General features: G+C 40.7%; 1 protein-coding gene and 1 long non-coding RNA gene across 4 annotated transcripts in view; one reads left to right on the top strand and one right to left on the bottom strand.

Moving 5' to 3' along the window:
- The first annotated feature begins 51 nt into the window (after nt 1-51).
- On the top strand, nt 52-22,954 carry LOC116963446. Its single transcript, XR_004408174.2, has 3 exons — nt 52-250; nt 15,684-15,811; nt 22,591-22,954. It is a non-coding gene; the product is annotated as an uncharacterized LOC116963446 (long non-coding RNA).
- LOC104359649 (CD99 molecule (Xg blood group)) overlaps nt 4,342-24,465 on the bottom strand; it is a 32,175-nt gene continuing 12,051 nt past the window's right edge. Inside the window, exons 2-11 of one of the 3 annotated variants that reach the window (XM_042788348.1) lie at nt 15,315-15,350; nt 14,906-14,959; nt 14,384-14,416; nt 12,836-12,877; nt 12,647-12,688; nt 11,130-11,201; nt 9,756-9,797; nt 9,104-9,214; nt 8,243-8,296; nt 4,342-6,255 (exon numbers count right to left, since the gene is read on the bottom strand). In XM_042788348.1, coding sequence (XP_042644282.1) covers nt 6,230-6,255; nt 8,243-8,296; nt 9,104-9,214; nt 9,756-9,797; nt 11,130-11,201; nt 12,647-12,688; nt 12,836-12,877; nt 14,384-14,416; nt 14,906-14,959; nt 15,315-15,350 — 512 coding nt within the window. In that variant the 3' untranslated portion in view covers nt 4,342-6,229. Of the gene's footprint in view, nt 6,256-8,242; nt 8,300-9,103; nt 9,215-9,755; nt 9,798-11,129; nt 11,202-12,646; nt 12,689-12,835; nt 12,878-14,383; nt 14,417-14,905; nt 14,960-15,314; nt 15,351-24,465 lie in introns of all 3 variants that reach the window. The other 2 variants (XM_042788347.1, XM_042788349.1) reach the window with 2 other exon arrangements.

The following is a 24,465-nucleotide window of genomic DNA, read 5'->3' as shown; positions in this document are numbered from 1 at the left end:
CCACCTCCTTCCCCGAGGGAAAGCCAACCTGTTTGACATCCTCGCCTTCAAAGCAGGGTGTGGTGCTGGGGAGCTCAAGCAGCTTGCGAGAGGAGACAGGCCTTCTCTGAAGCTTACTTGAAAAAAAATCTCTCAGATATACTCTGTCCTCCAAGCGCTGCTTCCCTGCTCGTTTTTCGGCGGAGCCCGTGACTGCTGATAAAGGCAATCCTGTCAGAGCCCGAACCGCCAGCTCAGGCCGCTGCATTAGGTAAGTGGAGGCCAAGAATCTGTTTTGCAGAGACTGGGGAGTTGTCTAGAGAAGAATGACAAAAAAAATAAAAAAAAATTTATAAGCTTGAAATGCGATGTCGGACTACTGAACTGAAGCACGCTCAGCTCCCTGGTGGATGCTTGTCTTTGCAAGGTAACTGTTGTCTGTCGTGACTTTTTCCATTGCTGCAGATGCGTTTTTAAATATAAATACGCATGCATATCCTGCGTGGAGAGAGATCTCAGCTAGTGCTGAGCGTGAGAACACAAAGCTTTGGGAAATGAACAGGCATCACGCACCCATCCGTCCACGAACACGCTTGAAAATCGCCGACGTGATGTAAATTCAGTTTTGTCACAGCCTTTCTCGAGCAACCACCTATGCCGGCGCGCTTGTCTCTTGGACTGGAGTGCCACCGGTCACGCTGGTGCTCGGCGCCAGCAAGGAGACGGGTGTGCATCCTCCCTTTTGCTGGGGGGGGGGCAAAGCTGCAGGTGTTTTTGCCCACGCTGACTCGGCTGGGGCAGCAAATACCGCCGGGACTGCGCTACGGGGAATGGCCGCGCCGTGGGCTTGGGGTGTTGCTGGGTGATTCAGTCTGCTGGGGGCCACGGGCTGAACAACACGTGCGTTTCGGTCCAGTTACCTAGAATGGACAACACGGCGTGTGCGCTGAATTCACGGGTTTATGCTAAATACAACAACAACAAAAAAAAAAAAAAAAAAAAAAAAGAATATGGGTGCAACAACAGAAACTGGAATGGTAGAACCCAGTGATATTGGATCTTCAAGAAGTTTAATGTTCAGGTAGGTCAGCTCTGAACCCCCCAAATTTGAACCAGTAGAATGGTTTATAAAGGCCTGGCTTATTCTATCACATGACTTAACTATTTTAAAGCTAGTGATAGAAGCTCTGAGCCTCAATTTATGTATCATCATTCTCCTCGTCAGGGCCAATTGCTCAATCTCAGAAGAGTGAAGGACATTCAGTTTTAACTTTGTCAGGCGGTTAAAACAAGAATTACACCATGACGTGAGCAATCCCATAAATCCACTGTTTATATTTTCTCCAGAATAACAAAAGCAGGCACACACGTGCTAATCTTTGTATCAGTGATGAATGTGCCTGAAGGGAACAGGAAAGATAGCAAGGCTGTGTACCAGTCCCAGGCAAGTCTGAACAGCTTACAAATATTTAGTAGCTTTGCTTCAGAACAGTTGTTCTTGTAAGTGAAGTCTTCCCAAAATACGTTCTCTCGCCTACTAGTTCATTGGGATATTGAATATTCTCAGCTTAATTTTGGAGATGATGCTATCCCTTGTGCAGTTCTTCTAAAACCAGCTACTGCTCTCTCTAGCTAAATAAAAACCATACGAAGCAGGCATAGGAAGGAGTGGACCTAGTGCTGGAGTTGGGATGTTTCGAATACTTATCCCATTTCTGTTCTTGGGGGCATTGCAGGAACTTTTTAATCTTATCTCTTTGTGTCAAAGATGTGCAACTGTTTGCCCAAGACATCAAGTAAACAATATTATATATTAAAAACAAATATAAGGCCTTACACCTGACCGTAAACTGCAGTTTTAGCGCTTTGAGAAATCACTGGCCCAACTTTTTCTATTTAAAAGGAAAACAAAGTTCTAATATTCACCTGACAAGGTGGATGACTTGCCTAATTCTTTGACGTGTTCTTTGAAGAAAAGAACATGTATTAAAAAAATAGCAAAGGGGTGGAGAAATGGAGCCAGTGTGTCTGCCTATTCTCTGCACCACATACTTTTAGCCCATCAGGCTTCTGTCTGATGAGACAAGCTAAGAGAGAAGGGGGCAGTCACAACTCACCACAGATGCAGCCCCATCCTTCCTGTGAGCAGAGGTTGGACATTGCTCTCTTTGGCACAAGTCACCTGATGTATCTAGGACTCTATCAGAGATGAAAGAACCAAATTATACACTACAGCTACTGGGGAAAGACACTAATATCCTACAGTATTCATCTTTTGCCATAAAAATTGAAGGATTTTAATTAAAATATCAAAACATTTGATGATGTTAGACATTGATTTAAATATAAGCCAAATACACAAGTGAATCAGTGATACAATTTCTTGGCAATGGAAGAATACAATTACTACCTGCTACCTAAAACTTCAGTGGTTTTTCACAAGCAGATAGAGGAACATGCATTTTAGTAGTTTGTTCTTTTGGTTCTTAAAGTACTCCAAATGGAGGGGGTTGAAAAAAATATATTTTTTCTCCATTCAAGTCCTTTTCCTATTCCTAATCATCTCTTCGCTTTCCTCCAAATGTGTCTTTTATATCTGTGTAGCGTAAAAGAGCAAAAAGAAAACCTTTTCAGTTCATGCAAAAGTTAAGGTTTGTTTCATAAACTTTTCAAGTGAAAAACACAAATCGTACAGTTCAGATAGTGCTCTAAAATAAATAGAGAGAAAAACACTGAAATGCACAATTGGGAGTGTAATTCAGACCAAGGCACGCTGAAAGCTGAGCACACTAAAAAGTTTTCCTTAGCATTCAAAATTTGGCACAGATATTGAAATGAGCATGAATAGGAGCTACAGTAAAAACCTGCCAAATTTTATGTTTAAGAATCGCCTGCTTTCATTTCCACAGCCAGATGAATTCGTTTGGGTAAGTTTCGGTAAGTATTTGAAACGGACATGACATTTGAAAACCATCAAAACATTTTTCAAGCAGTCGTTTCACTGAGAGTTAGGATGAACTGAACTGCTCCCTCAGCTCCCACGCAGAAGCTAAAGCGACGTGCTATTCTACAAGAAGAAGATCCTGCTTTGCTTTTTCCTTCTTATGACTGAAGGCAACTCCTCCTCAAAGGGGGTAGACTGGAGAAAAAACAGAACTGAAGGTGTGCCACAGGACCAGGTCAGAGCTCTTTGTCGCCATCCATTTAAACTCAGCTTAATGGTGAAAGTACCTCACCAGGAGTGAACTTGCAGCTTGGGCCTGGAAAGGACAGTAAATTTTTCATGCCACTGCAGAGTCTGATTGAAACCTGTATGGAAACTAGAACGTGAACTCCCAGGTTGGGATCTGAAAGTCACTGACAGCCCATAAGGCCACAATGGGCAGCAGCTGATCCGTGGGAGATAACCATTAAAACTCTTCAGTGGGGTGAAGAATAATTGCTGACAGGTAATGTTTCTTGACCCAACGAATGTGAGAAATAAGGAATTTGGATATTTAGTTACGCAACGCAAGAACAGTTGAGCTCAGAATTCACAAGAGCAGACTCTCCATGGATAGGTGAGGCAAAGAGCAAGGCGGCAATTAATACCCAGATAACTGAAAAATAAAGTTAACTGCTACGTTTTATCCACAGATAAGTAACAGCAACCCATAAATTGGCAGTTTCTTGCTCACCACGCCAGAAACAGCCTGAAATGTCAAGCCTTCTCTTTAACCTTTTCTCTGCAGGTGGCAGCAGCCAGTCTCTCCTCCTTCTCTCACAACTCCAGCTTGTGAATCCATAACCGGGCAAAGCCAGAGGAGACGAGAGCTGTTGAAATCAGCATTACAACAGCCATTCCCTCCAACCATCAGCTTTAGGTTTTCCTGCTTTGTGGAGCATAGCTGCGCCCAAATTTTATGCATCAATCTATGCCTGTTTAGACTGAAAAAAAAAAATAAAAAAAATAAAAAAAAATAAAATAAAAATCAGTACATTTCTCACTATTTAGTCACTTGGCAACCCTCATTTAGTTAGGGTCCCCTCATATCAGAAGGTGAGACAGTGACACACGGCCCTGCAAAGGTGTCTGCTCCTAAGGGCTGTGATGACAGCTGCAGGAAGATCGTGCGACGCAAACACCGGCAAGCTACAAGTCTTCTCTGCACTTCGCACCCATAAGCACCCTGTGAAAGCAGCTCACAGCCTTGTGGCTACCGGCCAACTTCCTTCTAAAACGATCAAAACATCTGTAAGAAATAAACCTGAATTGCTGACGGAGCAGGAAGACAAACTCCCTCTGAAGGCTGCTTCTCTGGTAGAGCACCAAAATTTTTGTAGTTCTAGAGCTACTAGGAAGGAAAATACATAAACATTTTCTTTGTCATTTTTTAAAATTTATTTTTAGAAAAATCACAATGTTGATAGGAAGTTTTAATAAGTAATTTTTAAGCTTGCAAAAGCTGAAGGAGGATTCAAAAGTCTGGTTAGCTAAAATCTAGTTTGAGCTTCCCCTGCCATTCTATCCCTAACAATCACTAGCTTCTTTCTGCTTCCTCTACACTTGGCATTCATATGAGATACCTGTTTAATCATGCAGGTAAGCAGTACGCTTCATTTCTTTGTATTTACATAGATCAAATGTTTATATAAAAATCACTTTTCCACCCTCAAACACACTTACAGGTTTTAGCACTTTTATACTAAAAGCAGAAATGGGGCAAAAAGAGGTTTACAAATTAATTCCATAACAAAATACTAAAAATCTGTGTAAAGCTTTGTTGCAAGCTAAGAAACATGTACAAGAAATTCTTAAATGAATTATCCTTGGCATACATTCATATCTGAATGTACAGATATATTTACATGTTTAATATCCAAATTCATAATGACTTCTAAGATTTTCCATGATATGTCATCTTCCTGTAGAACTCTGCCAGGTGGCTGAAGCACATTAGTAAGACACATATTGTAAAATTGCATGAAAATTGAAAACAATTAGAATGAAAGCCAACAGAACCAGTCAGACTATTCCTTCCAGACAGAACTAGTTATTATTCCAGACTAGTCCTTTAACTGTTAAGTGAGTTGCAGTTTTCCATGTTTCCACAGATCCTTGAAACCTTCCTGTGGCTTTCAAAAGCCACAGAAAAGCTCACAAGTGTTTTCAGCGGAGGGTGCAACCATGGGTCCTCATCCTGAAGGCAATCCTTCACAGGTCCAAAAGCATTCTTCACACAAATGCTATTTCTACTGTTCAATGGATGCTTGTGGTGTGAGGCTGGGTTGTTCTGGTCAGTCTTGCTATTATGTACTTTCAAATTGTAGCACTGTTTCTGTCTTTTAAATGCATGTGATAAGCCTCCTGAATACAACGTTATTTTCTGTTAATTTTTTGGTTATGGAAGACTGAAGATGTTAATCCCTGCTCCCCAATACTTCATCCTCAACCATTTTGAGAAATGTGCTGAACATCAATCTCACCGGATGTACAAAATCCAATTATGGTTCTGATTTGCAAATCAGGCTTTTCCACAACTGACCAGCTCAGTACTTGCTAAGCTGGAAGAGCCAGAAAGGATGAAGGCACTAGTTTGAGTGTTCTGAATCTGTACCAGACAGATGCAACGAAAAAAAAAATGAAAAAAAAAAACTGAATTTTTGTTTCTTGGATGCTCAAGTATCTCTTCCCTGGTGGCTGACCCAGGCAGCTACACAGATTGTATCAGCAGCACCCACGCCCAGATCGATTACCCACACACGGTGAGCCATCTGCTTTCAGGTGACCACAACACATACCATGTTGTTTGGCTGGTACACCCACTGCATACAGGATATTAAAAAAAAAAAATATGTTTGCACTGCCAGAAAGCAATGGCACAGCAAAACATTAATTGCTTATTGTTTTTGGAGAGGTAAGGAAAAGTTAAACATACCAACTGCACTTGAGATACACCCATTTGTCAGAGGAGTAAAGGAAAGAACGTAAAGGCACAACATACTTCTACACTCCTGTCATTAAGGCCATATATTGGTGTGCAACAACGCTTCACAGGGCTAACCATACACAAATACAGGTCTAAGTCACACCCCCAAAGCTGTTTCAAGCAAGAACTCTTTTCTCGTGCAACTTCAGACTCTGTTGTTTACATTATGGTTTTTTGTTTCTTTTTTTTTGTTTTGTTTTGTTTTTGTTTTGTTTTGTCAGGCAGAATGTAGGCTCTCTATCCAGTTTCAATGATCTGTTCTTCATTGTGTTTTCTTTCATTTAGTTCTCCAGAAGTGTTCGCTGCACTAAAAAGTGAAAAACAACTCAAGATTAGTGCCTGAAATTAGTAAACATTGTAAGTTATGTATTACTATGTAACAGTACATGCGGACAACAGACTTTTCCAGTAGGCATTTGAAACTGTGGGATAAATTCAGGTAAGCAGAGGCTTGATTCTGTGAAGCCAGTACCCTGCATAGCAAGGGATATTACACCCTGGATTTCTCACTCAAATAACCATATCCTACTAGATCCATGCAGCATAATCCAACATGCAGTTTCAGACTTGCAGTTCTGCAGATGCAAAAATGGAGTACAGCCTGACATAACTGATAGAAAAAGTGGGGTTTTGAAACAAAGAGCTAGCCTAGGTTATCTACCTTTTCAGGAAGTCAAAGATAAGTCTACATAAAATTTAAAAAATGCAAACCTATTCTGCCATGCTGTCTGACCCAGCTTAATGCAAGACTGATTCTAACTAGGAGCCATGTAGGTCCATTAACACTGTATGACCAAAAGCAGAGCTAATGCCTGCTGATTCCTAGAATTGAGATCAGGAGTAGCACCATGCCAGCCATGGTTGCCCGGTTTCTTGGCTCAAAACATGCTCATGCTTGCCTGCAAAATATAATAGAGGTATGAAATCTGGGATGCAGTGGGACATCAATAGGTAGGCAGGAATAATCATTTACGATAACTTCCCAAGTTTGATTTTATTGGTTAAAATAAAGTATCCATTATCTGATGCATTTCACACCGCAGTTCTGGTGAATCTTGGCCAGAATTTTAGTATATCCTGACTCCAACTCCTATGTTAACTGGTAGAGGTCTTTGATCAATACTGCTTGCTTCACTAATGCGCAGCTGAATTGAGGATATCTGCCTATCTCCAGTTTGGACTTCAACAGCCAGTCACAAGAAAATGTTTTCTCCTTGAGAGTTTTATGTATTTAACAGCTTAAAGGAAAAATGTCTATAAAGAGGATCATGAGCCAGAAGGAAGTTTTTAGCAAACTGATGAAACACCCGAGAAAAATACAGTATGATTTTTTTTTTTTTTTTTAAGTATAAAAAACCAGAACTAGTTCTGCGGGTTTTAGATTAAGCCCACAGAAGAATATACTGCAAATTTATACTGCTTTGGGAATTTAACATTCAGTGTTTCAAAGACACTCAACAAATTTCAGCATGAGGTTGCACTGCTTCTTCCTTTGTTGACCTGTCACAAGGGCTAGAAGGGCAAGTTTTCCCCTATACTGTTTCCTCCAGATCTCTCCATGGCTTTCCTGGAGTTAACCACCTGTTCCATCAGCCAAGTACCCTAGACAACCACACCAAGAAGAGTGAGGTCGTGAGGGCTTTTGTTGCTTTAAGAGATCCTTCCACAGCTGTCACCATTGTAGAAAGGTTTATTATTTGATGATTCTTTCATACAAGAATCATTCTCTCTTCACAACAGAGAATGTTTTGGTTACAATAACATGCTAGTAAGTTCAGTCCTCCTTCCCTCCAGTGTAGTTTCATCTCTGCCCAAACACTATTAACATGTTTTAATATACATTCTCGCAGATTTCTATATGGGTTTACAATCAAAAAAAGGTATCAGATTCCAACCAGACACAACATACACTAATAAAACACCTGCCAGCTAATTGCTGTTATGTATCATACTGAAGGAGCAGGCTTCTGTTTTAATAAATTCTCTTCAATAATACTTTCGCAGAGAAAATCCAATTCTTTACTTTCTCTAAGCTCCTGCATTTCAAGGACTCCTCAAGGTAATAAACCAATCTGTCCAAAGAATAAAAAACTGGAGAAGAGTGGCCATATTATCAGAACTGAAATCTTGAATCAGTTCTGAATTAATTGTCATGAGAATTACAAACATTTTTTTTTTTAAAACAAATTGAAAACAAAACAGTGTAATTTTCTCCACTAAGATAGGTATCAATAACGTGTATTTAATTGGATCTCCAGCAAAAAGTTGATCTTCTATCTAGGTTCTCCTCTTACCAGGTGGCTCAGATTGTGCTCCCCGATGGCTGTCCATATTCACATTCTCTTCATCTGCTGGGGAACAAACAGATGTTTATCATTCAGATTTTATTATCTTCAAAGTTGTTGATTAATAGAGAGAATTTGAAAGAAGAAACGGCACTGAAGAAACTGGGCTACTGATAACAGTTGAGTTGCCCACGTGTTGCCTGCATGTTAATTTGAATGTGCATGGGAGGTGTTACTCAGTTCCCAGACTTCCCAAATTACAAAACCTAAGTGCCAGGCCGGATGGCTGTTCTACCATCTCTCTTTACCAACCGGTCAGAATGACTGGAAAGGACAAAACCAAAGCTTCTGCCCCCCCTATCACCCACAGTACTCCTGAAATTCTCTGATCCAAATTATATCTTATTTAGGTAGAAAGGAAGCAGATGAAATGCAATAGACAACTGCAGAAGAAAGAATTATTTGGGGATGAACATTTGGGTAGTTGTCAGAAAACTAATATGTAGAGTGTCTTGTGAAGACACAAAGGCAAGATTTATAAAATTAGAAATGACAAAGTATTTTTCATCATGAAAATAGTCTCTAATCCCCAACTCCACTCAACTTTCCTTAAAGAAATGTCTTCTTGCAGACTCTCCTGCTTACTCTTTAGCAGGAAGTGCTTTTATTTTAAGAAATGCAAAGCCTTAAGTCTGTCTGCTTCTGAAAGTCTAAATTTTGGGCAAGGCATTTTTCGGACACCCTGTCTTAGATGACTAGTAAGAGTGGTTACCCTCTGTGAGCACAAATTCACTGTGCTATTAAGGCTGTCTTATGCGTAAGATCAATTTCTAGCCGCCACGTAAAACAAGACTAATTTAGAATTCTTACCGCTTTGTTTGAAACAGAGTTTCTTCTTCTGATAAGCAATGAAACTAGATACTGCTCCAATTACAGTAGCAACCACAGCACTTACAATTCCAGCTATTGCTCCCTGAGAATCTGTGAAAAAAAAAAAAAAAAAAAATGAGGCTTGTTTCCTTTTTTCATTATTACAAGCAACATCAAAATTGTATTGTCTCAAAGTGATCCCTGTGAACACTTCCAAAAACCAATAAACTGAAATTATTGCATGAAACTGTAGTAATCAACTGTCTCAGTGAATAATGAAAAGTGAATCCTCAAATTTTATAACCATTGATTTCTTAGCAATGCCGGTTGTTAAGCAACTTAAGCATGCCTGTTGTAAATTCCGCTAATTAAAAAAACTACCTTTTCATAGCCAAATCTAAATTGTATGTATGCAATCACTGCACCAGCATCTCTGAGACCTTGGCACTTTTGAGTCATTTGCAACATAGAGATTTTAAAGAATTATGAAAGCAGAGCTTGAAAGTAAGAATTCTAGACTCCACAGAAGGTTTTAAGCTGAAACCCACTACCAGAACTGACCGCTCTAGCAGAATATTAGCAATACAGAAAAACCCAGAAAACAAGCTTCAGACATGAAGACACCACCATACACATAAATTTATGTACTTACCATCAGTTGCTTTGCCATTATTTGGACTTGGGCCCTTTCGTTCTGTAAAAATGAACAGAAGGTTTAGATTTTACATGTCTAAAAAACCAGTCATATCATAATTGACAACCTTTTCGTCAGTTAATCATGCAAAATTACAAACCATCTATTATATCCATATAATACTAAGTTCTGGCACTCAAAATTTCTGTTTTCAAAGCACAGCTCGTGGTAGTGTCAACTTCAGCCTTGGGTGCTCAGCACTTCTACAAAATGAGCACAGCACACCTGTGAATTCTGGTTTAATTAATTCGCTCACCACCACCAAATACCCAGTGGAGAGGAACAGCATATAATTTCAGGGTAGCGTTCAACTGTATTCTCATGAAACCAGCTACCTTTTCCTAAAATCCCAGCTGAATTTACTAAATGCCTTCGCAATTCTCTTAGCAAACAAGGCAGAAGTTCTGTAATTACTATCCTTATTTGTCATTGTGCAAGTTGTACCACTGAAGCAGGAATCCGTGCAGACGAAAACACCGCACAACTCTCAACAGATGCTTCTTGCACCTGTCAATTTTTGAGTTACTGCCTCAAAGGAACCTTAGAAGGTGAAAGCTTCCCCAAAAATTCGCATCGGTAATCTCTGTCTAGGGCAACTCTCTGAATAAGTCAGTAACCAGAGGCATCTCTCAACACCACATCAAGGTACTTAAGCTAACTCTGATCTGGAAATAGCAGAGTTGCAGTAATGCACGCAGGGATGACTAAACCCATTGTAATGATGACCATTACTGAAGCTTGGCCCCAGTGACCATCTCTGCACCGAGCAGCGTCGTAACAATTAGACATGGCAGATTAATCAAAGAGTCTGGTAAGCTATGAAATGGTTTTATACTGCTCAGGGTAGATACACCCTACGTCACTTGGAAGTCTAAGGATTAGTTCATCCTGTGGGACATGAAATCTTTGCGAACACATGGCGAACTCTCTTCTGGCCCACCCCTAGGCTTCCTAAAATAAAGAGCTGAAAGAAACTTAGAGTATGTCGTGGAAGATCTGAAAATAACACCTGAATGCCTTTAAGAGCTATATTTGCAGTGAATTTTGAAATAAGTTTCACATTCACATCCATGTTTAAACCCTGTCTTTCTTAGCACAGCAGTAAAAATCACTGAAGGCTTTACCTCTAGACAAGTTTTATTTCTTAATTATCTAGGCGTTTTTGGCAGAGACAGAACACATTGCTTTTGAACTGGAAGGTGTGCTCTTAAATTCCAGATACCAGAACTGCAGGTGTTACACTTTAGACCATGTTAACCAGCTTATGAGCAAGCTTTTATCAAAAGCTCAGGTAGCCATAGAATCAACACAAAGCACAACCTACTGTCTTACCATTGCTGCCACTACCATCACCTCCTCCTTTTGGTAAATTGTCATTGTACAGATCTGAATCATCAAGGTTGCCTATAAAAAATAATATTATCTTACATGTTTTAAGTTCAGTGAAAAAACCACCTCAAGGCATATAATGACATGGAAGTTTCCTCTAGATCGTTCAGCTGAGTTCACGGTGGTTTTAGGCTCAGCATCTTAGTCACAACATGTTCACGTTTCAAAAGGCCCCCTAATCTCAAGCCCTTTCAGCTCTGTGCTATACAGTTTGATAGCAGCACTGCTTCCTCTGGACTTCCTGAACAACTGAGAGAAGTCAGTGTCCACGAGCAGGTAGTACTGCACAAGTCATAGGCTAAGAAAGCAAGAAACCCTGTAAGCTACTTAACTGGAACAGCCCAAGTCTCATTATCCTGTTAAAGCAGAGAAAGGACACGGACAGGAAAGGACTATTTCTTTTGAAAGCTGCAGCTGTGAATGTTTCTGCAGAGTTGGGTTTCTAAATCACAACTAGTCTTTTGCACCTTATAACACAGCAGCTAGAGGAAAAAAAAATTGTTCAGCATGCCACAGACCAGTGGCTGCAGTATTTGCATGACAATGGGAAAATCAAAATGTAATTCCCTCACATCGAACCAGTCCCTCTGCATTTCCACTGCACCCTACCTCATGGGGCCTGAGTTCTCCTCCTTCCCTCTGCTGCCAAATGAAATGAATCTTTAGTTTTTGCAAAGCAAGTCTGTTTCAAGCACCAAAACTAAAAGCATTGCATCAGAAGATGTTTTAGCTGAGTGCCAAAAACACTGTACTGAAGCATGCAAGACTTGAATTCAAATATCTGCTGTGAATCAGGCAGGGAAAGGAAGAAGAACCAGGGCTTGCATTCCAGGTAAGGACTCTCTACCACCACATTCATGGATAATGACATCATCACAGCTGCATCCATGTGAATCTGTCTTGCTCTGAGTCAAAGACAGAGAAGACCTCTAAAGCACAATAAGCAGGGAAGGACATGTATTTTAAGCCTACCTTTCAAACACAAAAGAATTGTATTTCTTAAATGAGCCTTTAAAAAAAAAATCCTAAAAAACCCCCAACCCTTTAACTTTGAGCTTTACCTCTAATTTAGATGCTTTAAGAATACAGATCAGATAGTTTCTACTTACTTTTCAGTCCGAGTAGCAGGGATTCAGTGTGTAAAGGTGAAAGGACTCATCCAATACACAGGTGGCTCCACCAGCCAAGAACAGCATTGCCCCAAGCACACACACTCTGTTCCATCCTTCCTCCTCCCCACATCATCCCACTTTTAAGTGAAAGTGACTCGACAGGTTTGTTATGGAGTTTCAAGACTTCTGCAAAGCTTATTTGCAAGACAGCTTTTCCTCAGTCCTCAGCGTTTATCCAGTGCAACATCTGACATACATAACAGCCAATTCACAAGGACTAGTTATAAGAACTTTAACTGAGATTCTAAAACCATGACACAATTCACGAGTTTGTGCTAGAAGCCTTACCAGTGTCTTTAGGATGTGCAGGCGGACCTGGCTTGGGGTTATCTACACACAAAAGAGAGATATAGAAAAAAAAAAAGAAAAAGTTTACGATATCAAAAGTGAGCTACAATACAGTGATGTTGAAAGGGACTGGGAAAGATTAACAAATACTTTTCTACTGTTCAGAAATTCCTGTTAGGTCAGTCTTACCAGTGTCTCTAGGATTTGATGGTGGACCTGGCTTGGGATCATCTGTAGACAAACAGAGATAAAGTGAGCAAAGTTATTAGCGTGAAGAGACCAAAACCAGAGTGACCTTGAATGACTATCTGACCTAAAAAACGCTATCAAATCTTCTCCATATCAGTTTCCTTTCATTTGCTAACGCTGTATTTGTTTATTTTAAACACTAATGCAATTAACAGTGTCTCTGCTACATTAACCTGTACGTCAGACCCTTGCTATAACAACATATATAGGAGAACTCATGAAGTGTTATGCAGCATTTTAGTTTGCACATCTGATTTCAAATGCTGAACTTCCTTAAATTTTTCTACCAGGTACAGATTACTTGGCTGTTTCTTCTTTTAAAACTACCAGATTTTAACCAACGGTAAGGGTTGGTATCTCGCTTCAGGGAAAAAAAAAAAAAAAAAAAAGAAAAAAAAAGGACAAGATACACACAGCAGAACTAGAAATACGGTCCCCACAATGACACTTCATTTAGCTTGCCACGAAACAGAAGAATAAGAGATCATAGTAATTATCTCTATACTGTTTGTTCACAGTCTTTGTTGCCCAAATCAGATTAACACACCAGCAGTGGTTTTCTAAAACTGTTTTCACCAACAGCTGATCCCGTCTAGTGGCCCATTTCTTCTGTATGCTACTTCCCCTTGATGTTTCATGGTCTTGCCTCCTCCCAGATCAGCTCTAGCACATCTCAGATCAGGTCTCCTTAGGCTCTCTGTGTATTCACAGTAAAGAGGCAGGCACCTCCAGAGTACAGTTCTAAGACCCCAACTTAGGCTTGCCATCCTATAAAGGATCCTCTCTCTTCACTCACCTGAACCATCCAATTCATTCAACCAACTGTTTCTTAATTAGTCAACTCTGTTTTCAAAATTGTCAGCAGTTGGAAACAGATTGCATTAAGAGAGACAAAACTTCAAAGGGCTAAATTAAACAGAGCTGCCAACAGTGCTACTGTCCTGCAGCTGTAGGCCCTGTGTTAGGAAAGCTGTCTGTACTGCAACAGTTCTAGTGACAGTACTCAAAAAGCTACAGTGCATTATCTGCCTCACTGGATGTACTTTCTACTGGTTGAGTGAAAAGAATCCTGCAATTTCTACTGCTGCCCACACTGCAGAACTGCATTAGAAAGAGCACCTTTCTTCATATTATTTCAAACAATTTGAAGTTTCCTTATGCCACTAAAATTATTTCCTGGATAGAAAGAGATTACTTCAGATTTAAAAACTACTTCCATATGTAATACCTGATGGAATTAGTGCCATCTAGTGAAGACACAGCAATGAAACAAGTAGGGCTTGGCTAAGTTATTAGTGAAATACATACAGTTTTTCTGGTCCAGACCCTTAAAAATTAAGGTAAATAAACATAACTAGACTGCAATGACTTTTGCCTGAAGTCTCTTACCTTAATCAACTCGGTGCCCTTACTACATTTAGGTAATAAAGGATGGATAGACATTGCATGAAGTATACTGAGCAGTATCTAGGAAAACATGATACGTACCAGGCAGAAGAGCATGCTCCAAGTCTAAATCATCTATGAAGAAAGAAGGGAAATTTAAATGTAATGTAAAAACTGAAGTAGTTTTAGACTATTTTTTACACAAAATGCACCCCACAATGTTTTCACCAAGAACATAACGACATGCTCCTTCAACAGTGGCCCACAGAAGAGCACCACAGAGTTACCAGGCATTATCTGCCAAACTACACGCTGCTTTTGGTGATCACGGTACATGCCAAGGGCCAGCTCAAGGTGAGCAAGCTCAAAACATGCAGATTGAAAGCCAACAGAAGGGATTCTCACAGGGTCTTTAAGCTTGTGAAATCGCAATGTAAATTTGTGAAAGCACTAGCAGAAGGCTCCAAAATGCAGAAATCCTTTTTCTGTTAGGCAACTGCTTTGTTTTATAGAAATACCACAACTCTGTGTGCCACTAAATTGAAAAATTCAGGCTCTCAAATTACTATGTACAACTACACTTCTCTTCACAGTAAAAGGCATTACAAGCCAATTAGATCTCACCGTAATCTGGTGGTGGTGGCGGCTTCTGAGATGGAGGAGGCCTCCTTGTAGTTTCTGTCATGGATGGTTAGAAAAAAAGAAGTTTAAATACTATTTAATACGCTGTTCAGAAGATACATGAAGGACAAATGTAAGCCTATGTCTATACAGTGAAAAGCACAAGATCAAGTCTATACAGCATAACATTTTCCCCTTAAGAGGAATCCCTGAGTGTTCCCAAAGATAAATTTCAGTTCTATGTGGTCAACATTTTGACATACCCATAGCTGAATTGTTCCACTGAGGTTTAAACAAACCATATGTGGGGAAGGTGTCATGCTTGGTCATACAGGGAATACTCAGAGACGAACAAGTCCAAAGGGCCTACCTCCCGCCTACCTCCTAGAATTTTCAAGACTGTAATAATTACCAAGTGCATCTCCTAAATCGAAGTCCCCAAAATTGCCTGTAGAAGAGAAAAGCAACTGTAAGTACACTCTTTTTTTGATACTCAAAACCAACACATTACAGTCATAAACACGTCTTTGATCTATCTTGAGGTATGTTTTTTGCTTCCTGCACCAGAGTAGAAGAGTATTTTGAGTCAGGGATGAAGACAAACATTCTTCTCTGTTTCTCCAGACCACTATCCAGATGTCTCTTTGGAAAAAAAAAAAGGAACAGAACTAAAAACTGTCTCTATGGAAAGCATCTAGAGGGCCAGAACATGTATTCTTACAGTCAATATAATTCATGCAATCCTTTATTCCTGACACTGCTATTGCATGTTTTTTTTTAGTGCCATCCGCAGCATATTCTTTCCCAGCCTTCTTTTCACTGAACCACAAAATGAGCAGGGGCACAGCTCCAATTCACAAGAATTTACAAGATTCAAGTGTGAAGAACCACCTTGGAGCACAAAGGCCGGTATGAATGTTATATGATTGGTTAGTGGATTTAATACCTTGGCATTAAAAAGTAATTTTCATGGGTTTATAAGACTTATCTTTTCCCCTAACAAAGGTTGACAGTATGAAGGTGGTTAAGTTATTAGCACAGATGATCTTGAGCAGTCTCCTCAACTTCCTAAAAGACAGATAAATGCAACTGTCACCACTATGGGCTCTCCACTCCAGGTAGATTAAGTTTAATTTTCAGCCCTCAGCAAACAAACATTCTCTCTTGCCGTATTAGGTCAGTTGCTGGAGCTACTGCTGCTTACCTAGCCGACTGCAAACACACTAACTCACTATATTAATGATACAAACTGGTTTCACAGCATGAATACAGTAGTGTGATCTCAGCAGCAGAGGCTTGTAAGATAAATGGACAGCTAAAACAACTGCTTGGGATATTTCTCATAGTTCATCATTCCTACTTTCACTGAAGCATGGAAAAAGAAAAAAGGCATGAAAGTAGATACCAGCTATTCAAGAGAAAGATGTCCAGATATACTGCTCCAGCCCCAAAGAAGGTGGAAGACTTTTTCTATCTACTGACTATTAAGCCAGACAGAGCAAAACTTAATGCCAGCCAGAGCTACCTTAATTCAGAAGATAAATGCATAAAGCATTGATGTGTCTGACTTTTCCTTTGAGAACGTAGCTGCAGAAGAAGAATAAGAATTGGCTACTGCAAAGTCTGAAGATAGGAATAAAAAACAAACACCAAAAATCAAACCACAAGCAAAATGTTCCTTCTGCTTAGATGACAGGCCAAGTTAAGACAAGGACAAGTCACAGGTCTATTACAAGGAATGGCAGATGCTCATCTACTTGGTGACATCTTTCATCTCAACTGAGGGCAGAATTGAAATCTCTTTTCCTTCTCAGACAACTGCACTAATAATGCCTTTTTTTTTTTTTTCCTGAGAAGAAATGAGACTAAGACACATTTTTATTTTTTTAATATGGAAGCAAGGAACACCAACTGGCATTGGAAAAAAAAAAAAAAAAAAAAAAATCAAAGGCAAGCTTGCAGTTTCCTGAAAACATCCTTCAAGCTAGTCTTCAGTCTGGTCAACTAAACTGTTACAGCAGAAACTGAAATCTGAAGTCTAAGCAGTGATTCCCACACCGTAACATTCAAACTGAGTACCACCTTGCTCACGGCCAAGTAGGGAGGTAGCACTGCCTGGTCTGTGACAGGCCTTTTCATGGAAACAGAGGAAATTCATGGCTTTAATGTGGTGCATGATCAAAGTGCATTTAGAATGTCCTGGATAAAGTAATTAGATATAGATCCTGGATAGAAAGCAAGAAGATATTTTAGTTGGTGTTCTTCACTCCAGGTGAAGATCATAAGCTCTTTTAGATACTTAGCTCATAAAAAACTGTTTCACAGAATGCAAAATATTTGTGGGTTATCTGAAGCCTACATCATCTTGCAATACAATCTTAAAAATCTCAGTAAAATGAGCAGCTGCTAAAACCCAAATCTCAGTTATCTCTAAAGGTACCCCCTTTGTTTAGACTACACCAAGAAAACTCCATATTAACAGGCAAGAAAGGTCAAAACACTCAAGAGAAATTGAAACAGGTATTTGCATAGTTAGTCTACAAACTTGAATTCTGGTTGGTTTGTTTTCTTAAGTACATACATCTCTTAGGCTACAGTTCTCCAGGGAGGATTTCCTAAGACAGGACCTGATCAGATATTTGCTGGTCTAACTCTAAGAAGGCAGGTAGGAGGATCTGTTGAAGATGCATGCTCCTCAAAACACTCTACCAGAGTAGCAACCAGAGGATGGACCACCACCATCTGTTAACACCATCTGTCTCAAGGTTAAAAGATATATCACCAAGTCAATGAGTGTTACATTGGTGGGTATATTTCAAGAGCACTACTTATTTTTAGAAGGAGTGGCAGAAGGAAAAACAAGCACATATATTCAACATTATGCTTTGGTGCAGCTCAAGTTTTACTTCGAGCAGAAAAGAGGCTATCTGAAGAGTTTCCCACTGCCACCACGAAACTTAGTCCAAGAACTCTGAATGGTTCCAGCTGCAGTGGTTTCCCTCAAGAGGATGAAACCAGTGTAAAAAAGTGTGCATTCAGTGACACTATTTTAAGGGACTGTTTTCACACATAATCTTAATGAAGAAATAATTTAGGAAGAGACTGCTGACTGCAAATTTCACATAAGACATGCTTTGAGAGAGCAACAAACAAATTTGAGGGTTAACAGAAAAAAAAAAAAGTTCTGTATTGATGAATTGTTCAGTATTCTGCAACCACAATTCTGTTTTCCAAGCATGCAGCAAGATGTCAGGCTATTCAAACACAATACTTTATCTCAGTAAAGTAGGAGAAAATGTCAAAACCTCGTTGATGAAACTCATTGCAATAATCTGCACTCTGAAGTGCTGGTAGTCTGCTTTATCAGCAAAGACTGGGTGTTTCTTCACTGTTCATGACAGACTTTCATATGTCTTTACAGCACTTGCTTTTACTCTCTCAGCTTTTAGTATGGAGCTTATAATTACTCAGCCCAAAAGGAGAGAGCCTCAGTACCAGGGATTCAGCTGGTTTCAGGGAAGAAACAATCAGAGATAAAACTACAGAACTAGAATAAAGGTAGTAGCAGGATCCAAGAAGCAAGTCACCAAGAATATGCTGCACTCTCTAAAGGTTTAAGGATCACCCAGAGTAACTGAGCTTATGAGCACATTCATACTCTAAGCAAAGATAATTGCAAATAAAGCAGATAATACTGTGTATAAAGCACGATACAACAGGTATTTTGAGCTCCTAGGGTCATGAGCAGATTCAGGAACATTTCAGAAGTGCCTATGCTATTTTCCTTCCATGTCTGTAGCTCAAATACCAGGATATGAAGAGACAGATCTTCAGCAGGCTATCCCCAGTAACCTGCATCGTTTGTCAGATGAGGGGAAAAAAAACAGCAAGTAAAACAAAAGAGCAAACAGGCTTTTGAAAAGCTGATGAGCTAGAGGGTATTCAAGAGACCCAAGTAACTACACCAATATGAGTCCTTTGCAAAGACCCATCACCACTCTCAGATACTTACTGCTATGGTATTACATTAGTCATATTTACATTCCACTACAGAAGCCAACACGAGCTTTGGAAAGTTCCTCCGTTAGTCACGTGTATGGCGACACACCAGGAAAGGAGACTTGTGATGAGTCACCACAAACATAACTTTCTGACTTGAGCAAGACACTGCTTGAATTTCGTTTTTCTAAAAATGCTGGTGCTCTCCTCCCTTCCTCCCTCCTTGTTCCCTTCCCATTCCCCCCTCCCTCCTTCCCTAGTGCCCTGCACACCACAGGGAGCCACAGAGCCTGCTCGATGAAGCTGGTCTTCCAGTTGTAGAGCCTACAGACCAGGTGACAGCGGTCAGATTGGTCCTGTCCCGCTGCTGGATGTTATCTGCCACTCCGTCAGTGGCTGACTAACAATCATAATATCATAGAATATCTCATGTTGGAAGGGACCCGTAAGGATCATCAATTCCAACTCCTTCCTCCACACAGAACTACCTAAAACTGAACCATATGACTAAGAGCGTCATCCAGACACACCTTGAACTCTGATGTGCTTCCTGCTGTGACCACTTCCCTGGGGAGCCTGTTCCACTGACCAACCACCCTCTCAGTGAAGAGTTTTTTCCTAATGTCCAGTCTAAACTTCCCCTGATGCAGCTTCATTCCATTTCCTTGTGTCCTATCACTGGTAACCAGAGAGAGATCAGCACCTCCCCTTCTGCTGCCCCCCTTGAGGAAGTTGTAGACAGCAATGAGGTCACCTCTCAGCCTTCTCTTCTCCAAACTGAACAAACCAGGTGACCTCAGCCGCTCCTCGTAAGTCTTGCCCTCAACGCTTTTTGCCATCTTGGTCACTCTCCTCTGGACACCCTCTAATAGTTTCATAGAATCTTAGAATCATTTAGGTTTGAGAAGACCCTTAAGATCATCGAGTCCAACCACCTTATGTCCTTACATTTAGGCACCTAAAACTGCACACAGTACTCAAGGTAGGCCCCACCACTGCACTGTAGGGTGGGACCATCACCACCCTTGTGCTGTGCTTGATGTACCCCAGGACACAGTTGGCCCTTTTGGCTCCCAGAGCACACCGTTGACTCATGTTCAACTTGCCATCAACCCAACCCCCCAGATCTCTTTCTGCAGGGCTGCTCTCCAGCCTCTTGTCCCCCAGTTCATATTGTATAACCAGGATTATCCCATCCCAGGTGCAGAAGCCAGCCCTTGCTCTTGTTACATTCCATACGGTTGGTGATTGCTCAACTTGGGTCTGTCCTGCTGCCTAGCTGCTCATTTTCATGAAATCTGCATAAATCTTGAGCTCGAAGAGGCCTAAACTCTTGTAGAATTTACATGAGGTTTGGCAGCCCTCTTGGGGGACGAGGATGCTGAGAGCCGCAAGGGCATAAACTCTTGGGCAGATGACTGAAAAGCAGCTTCTTCAACTTCCAGCAGCGAAACTGGATTTTACAGTCCTGTGTCTTGTGCTCCTTCCCCCCGAGGGCCTGAAAACACAAGCCAAGCAGCAGATATATTCAACAGCTAACCATAACAGAGGCTACAGAAAATACAGGAGGCCAACATATTCAAAGTGTTTCATGAACAAGTTTCAATAACAGCAAATCCATCACATCCCTTATAATTGCTTTTTAAGCTTATCAGCACTCGATTTCAATCCAGGTTTTGCCCCACCAGCATTAGTTATCTACAATAAAAGACTTCTACTGCTCAGCTCACATTCTGACAGTTATTGTCCAACATGTCCTAAGCAGGCAAAACCAAGAGGAGCAATTTCATCACAAAAAAACCTGGGAGAAAGATGACTTGGCTCTCCATACCTTGCTGTAAGAACTGCCTTTCTAAAGTTTTAAATGGAGAGCCTGGAACATGAAAACCAGTCGCTGCGAGTGGATGAATGTACTTAAAACTGTACTTCTCCACTCAGCCAGGGCAGAGGTTTACAGGCAAGATCCCTCTGTGTCAGGCAATGCAGATGGGATGTTTACTCCCCACTGCCAAACAGCAGTTTATAATTAGCCCTGCCTGGAGTCTCATGAAATTAAATCCCACACAGTTGGTTTCAAACCCTGTTCCTCCTACAAGTACCCACCTATAGATGCTGCTTTTCAAATTTACTTTCTCTGCAGAGCAAGAGAAAACAAAAAACTTTCCGTAAGATTTCTGTTTAGAAGCTTGAAGCCCCTTCCTGCCTAAAATAAATATGGCCCCAAAACAAATAACAACTCTAAATCAGCCAAAATACAAAGATAATTTTTTACATCTGTGGAGTGTCTGCTTTCTGCACATCTGGAGTGTTCACTGATGTATCTGATGGGAATAAAGTCAGCTAAGCCTCTGCTGTAAACAAAAAAAAAGTATTTATTTCCACTTCAAAAAGATGCATAAGACTATCCTAATAACTATCATACTTAATTTTTGTACAGCGATCCAAAAGCTTCTTCCCTGAAAAGTTACTTTATTTGCACCAACCTTGAAAATACAGTACAGGAAGTTATTTGTTAAGCAACTATGTGGCCTAATCTCTTTCTGGTCTGACTGCTAGAAAATAGTTTTTACACTAATCTGTGATCTATTTTAATATTTGAATTACTAACTATTCCTTCCATTCAAAAATGGCAATTTAATATTTTAGAAAGGTCAACAAGGTCACATTCTTACTCAAAACTATTTGATTAAATAAGTGTAGTCATGTGAGGGTTTTTTAACAGAACGTGGTAAAACAAGCCATTTACTGGGGAAGAAAAACTCGTACTTTGAAGCACAATTTGGGGATTTTGCTTGTCTAAAAGCCTCCCATGCACTGGGCAACTTTTGTTGCCACTTTGAACTGTAGAAAGTAGGTAAGTACAATGTGGCTCTAAACATTAGCTATAAGCACAGTTTTCCAGGGAGGATTTGATACAGGAATAAGAGGACAGAATGAATAGCTCTAAATCAGCAGAAAGGATACAGAAGTACCAAGTCAACCACCGAGCTAGAGAATTAACATGATGGCAACACTCCTGCCAAATGCTGAGCCGCTTGTCCAGAAACGAGGAGTAAAAGAGAACTACGCAATAATTACAAAAGTTCTAATAACTCCTCTGAGTCCCTTCAATTAAACAGTGAAAATAAAAGCAAACGTTTGGCATCTTAATCACAACTCGTCCACTGACGAGTTGTCTACCACAGTCCACTTGTTTTCTTACCGTTTGCAATTCTGCATGTCCACAACTGAGGTGATCTCTTTCCCTCCAAGCAATGGTTTGGACTCTTGGTGATTCTCTTCTGGTTACAACCCTCAGCGTCAAACCAACATCAAACGGCAAAGCTACAGGTCCCAGATCTCCTCAAACTTGAGAGAGCTTTCAAAGCACTGTCACTAACAGCACCTTGGAAACAGCTAAAATATTTTCTGTGCTTCAGGGAAAGTTGTTTCTTGCAGAGAGTACCTTCCCCACATACTCAAAATTTTCAAAACCTGGCTGAGCACGGTCCTGGGCAACCTGCAGTAGCTGACCCTGCTGGAACAGGGGGTGGGACTGGAAGGTCTCCAGAGATGTCTTCCTGGCTCAGCACCCTGTGGTTCTGTGATTTGGGCCAACTGTTGTCACTGGAATAAACTCCTTGTGCTACAAAACTCATATAACTACAAATAAAAGAAATCATGCTGTCCCTCTGCATTTCTTTTTGCAGATGAGAACTGAAATACTGAAACTGAAAAACTGAAACCTAAGCTACACTAACAAAAACTGTTAGAAGAACATTTGGGTGACGGAAGCATGGCACCTGCACCAGAAAGTGACCAGATTAAATCTTGGGGCCACTGGGATAGGAAGTGAGAAGACAGGAAAAGGGTTTTGCAAAATATAGTAAAGGTCCTGAATCATGACGGCAACAAAGAAAAAGATAAAGGACATATTTACTTGATTTTGGCTCATTTCTTCTTACCTGTAACTTCAGGAGGGCCTGACCATGCTTCAAGACTGCAAATGTTCTATCCTGTGCTTATTGATATTTAACTTAAGTACTTGGCCTTACTGAACAAATGCATTACTAAAATTAGTGAGTGTTTTAATAAAGTATTTTCTAGAAAGCAAATACTAAGTTTCCTTTCATGTAAAGTCAAGGACTTGGGCAAAATACAACTGGCAGACAGAAGCATTGTTGTCTGCATTCATGTGCAGCATACCCTTGACAAAGGCTGCAGGTGTTTGATTAAATATTGCCAAGGCTTCCATTGTTTGAAGCCTGCGTGTTGGTCCTTGTACCTGCAAGTGCCAGACACACTGAAATTTTCAACAGTCTAGTAACTGGTCTTGAGTTCTCGGTACTCTTCCTCATAGCAACCCTAAACCACGGACACATTACCCTGTGCATTAAGCATGAAGTTACTTGATGTCAGCCACGCCACCCTTGGGGCCACTGCTCCCACTGCCCGCTCTGGTGCTAACAGAGCGCCTGCAGAAGCCAGACCCCTCCTTCTGCCCCTGGGGCAGGCAAGGAGTAACCCAGGTCTTGGGTGCCAGCACAATCACCATTCCCCCAGGGGGGGCCCACAGAGCAGGCGCAACGGGCCAAGACACCTCTGCTCTCCAGCTCTGTCTCTTCAGAAACCTGTGCCAGGGTTGGACTGGGAGCTCTGAGGCAGCCTTAGGAGACCCTGTTCTCGAATCTCACCAAGATCAAGCAGGCACTGTGCACCTACTTTACATTCACTCACTTCTGAAATTCTGTCTTGGCACAAGAAACGTCAGTAGTTAATTTTTTTTATAAGCCTAAGAAACCAAAATCCTTTAAGTACATGTTGCTCATAGTCTACAGCTGCTCAACAGACAGGACTTTAAGCTTTCACAGAGCTGACGAGCCTTGCAGCTACTACTCACATAACCTAAATTTCATCATAACCAGGTGCATTCTTACCCCAAGGCTCACATTTACGCTTGTTATGAAAGTTCCCTTCCCTAACTATTATATCAATCAGCCTTTATAGTATGAAATTATATTAACTTTGTTAATATATTAGTTCACATTATACATTGCAATGTAGTGAGGTAGTGGAATTGTACTGGAGAGTTTGGTATTGTTCATGCTTATGTAAAAGAAACCAAAAGACAGCTCGGCCCTGTAAATAAGGACTTTACTTTTTGAAAGCTTACAGCTGTCCATGAAGGATAAAGGGTACACCCGGGCAACCAAGATAATGCCAGCATCCTAGTCCCTCTAACACCTCTTTGAAACCCTCCCAGCATCAGCTGGCATCATAGGTAAGTAACCGTAGAGACACTGTCTCCAAGGATGTCTGGATCAACAGACAAGCAGCAAGAAAACTGCAGAAATACAGGTGCTTTGGGAAGTTTTACTACTATTAGTAATCAGTAGCATGGCTGTTAGTGATTAGTCAAATCATATTGTAGCTGAATGTTTGAAGGCTACAAGAACTCTGCGTAAAAGCACATTTGTGGTGCCCCAATTTGACTATGGCACCTTATGCACGTGAATAAATATTTACCCTTGGAATTCTGTATTGTGCATCCCAGACTCTCTCCTCCCTCAGCAAGGGCCAGTTGC

Source organism: Tyto alba, unplaced genomic scaffold, assembly GCF_018691265.1.
Source record: "Tyto alba isolate M040663 unplaced genomic scaffold, T.alba_DEE_v4.0 Super-Scaffold_14, whole genome shotgun sequence".
Lineage (NCBI taxonomy): Eukaryota > Metazoa > Chordata > Aves > Strigiformes > Tytonidae > Tyto > Tyto alba.
This window is presented reverse-complemented; position numbering and strand designations above follow the sequence as displayed.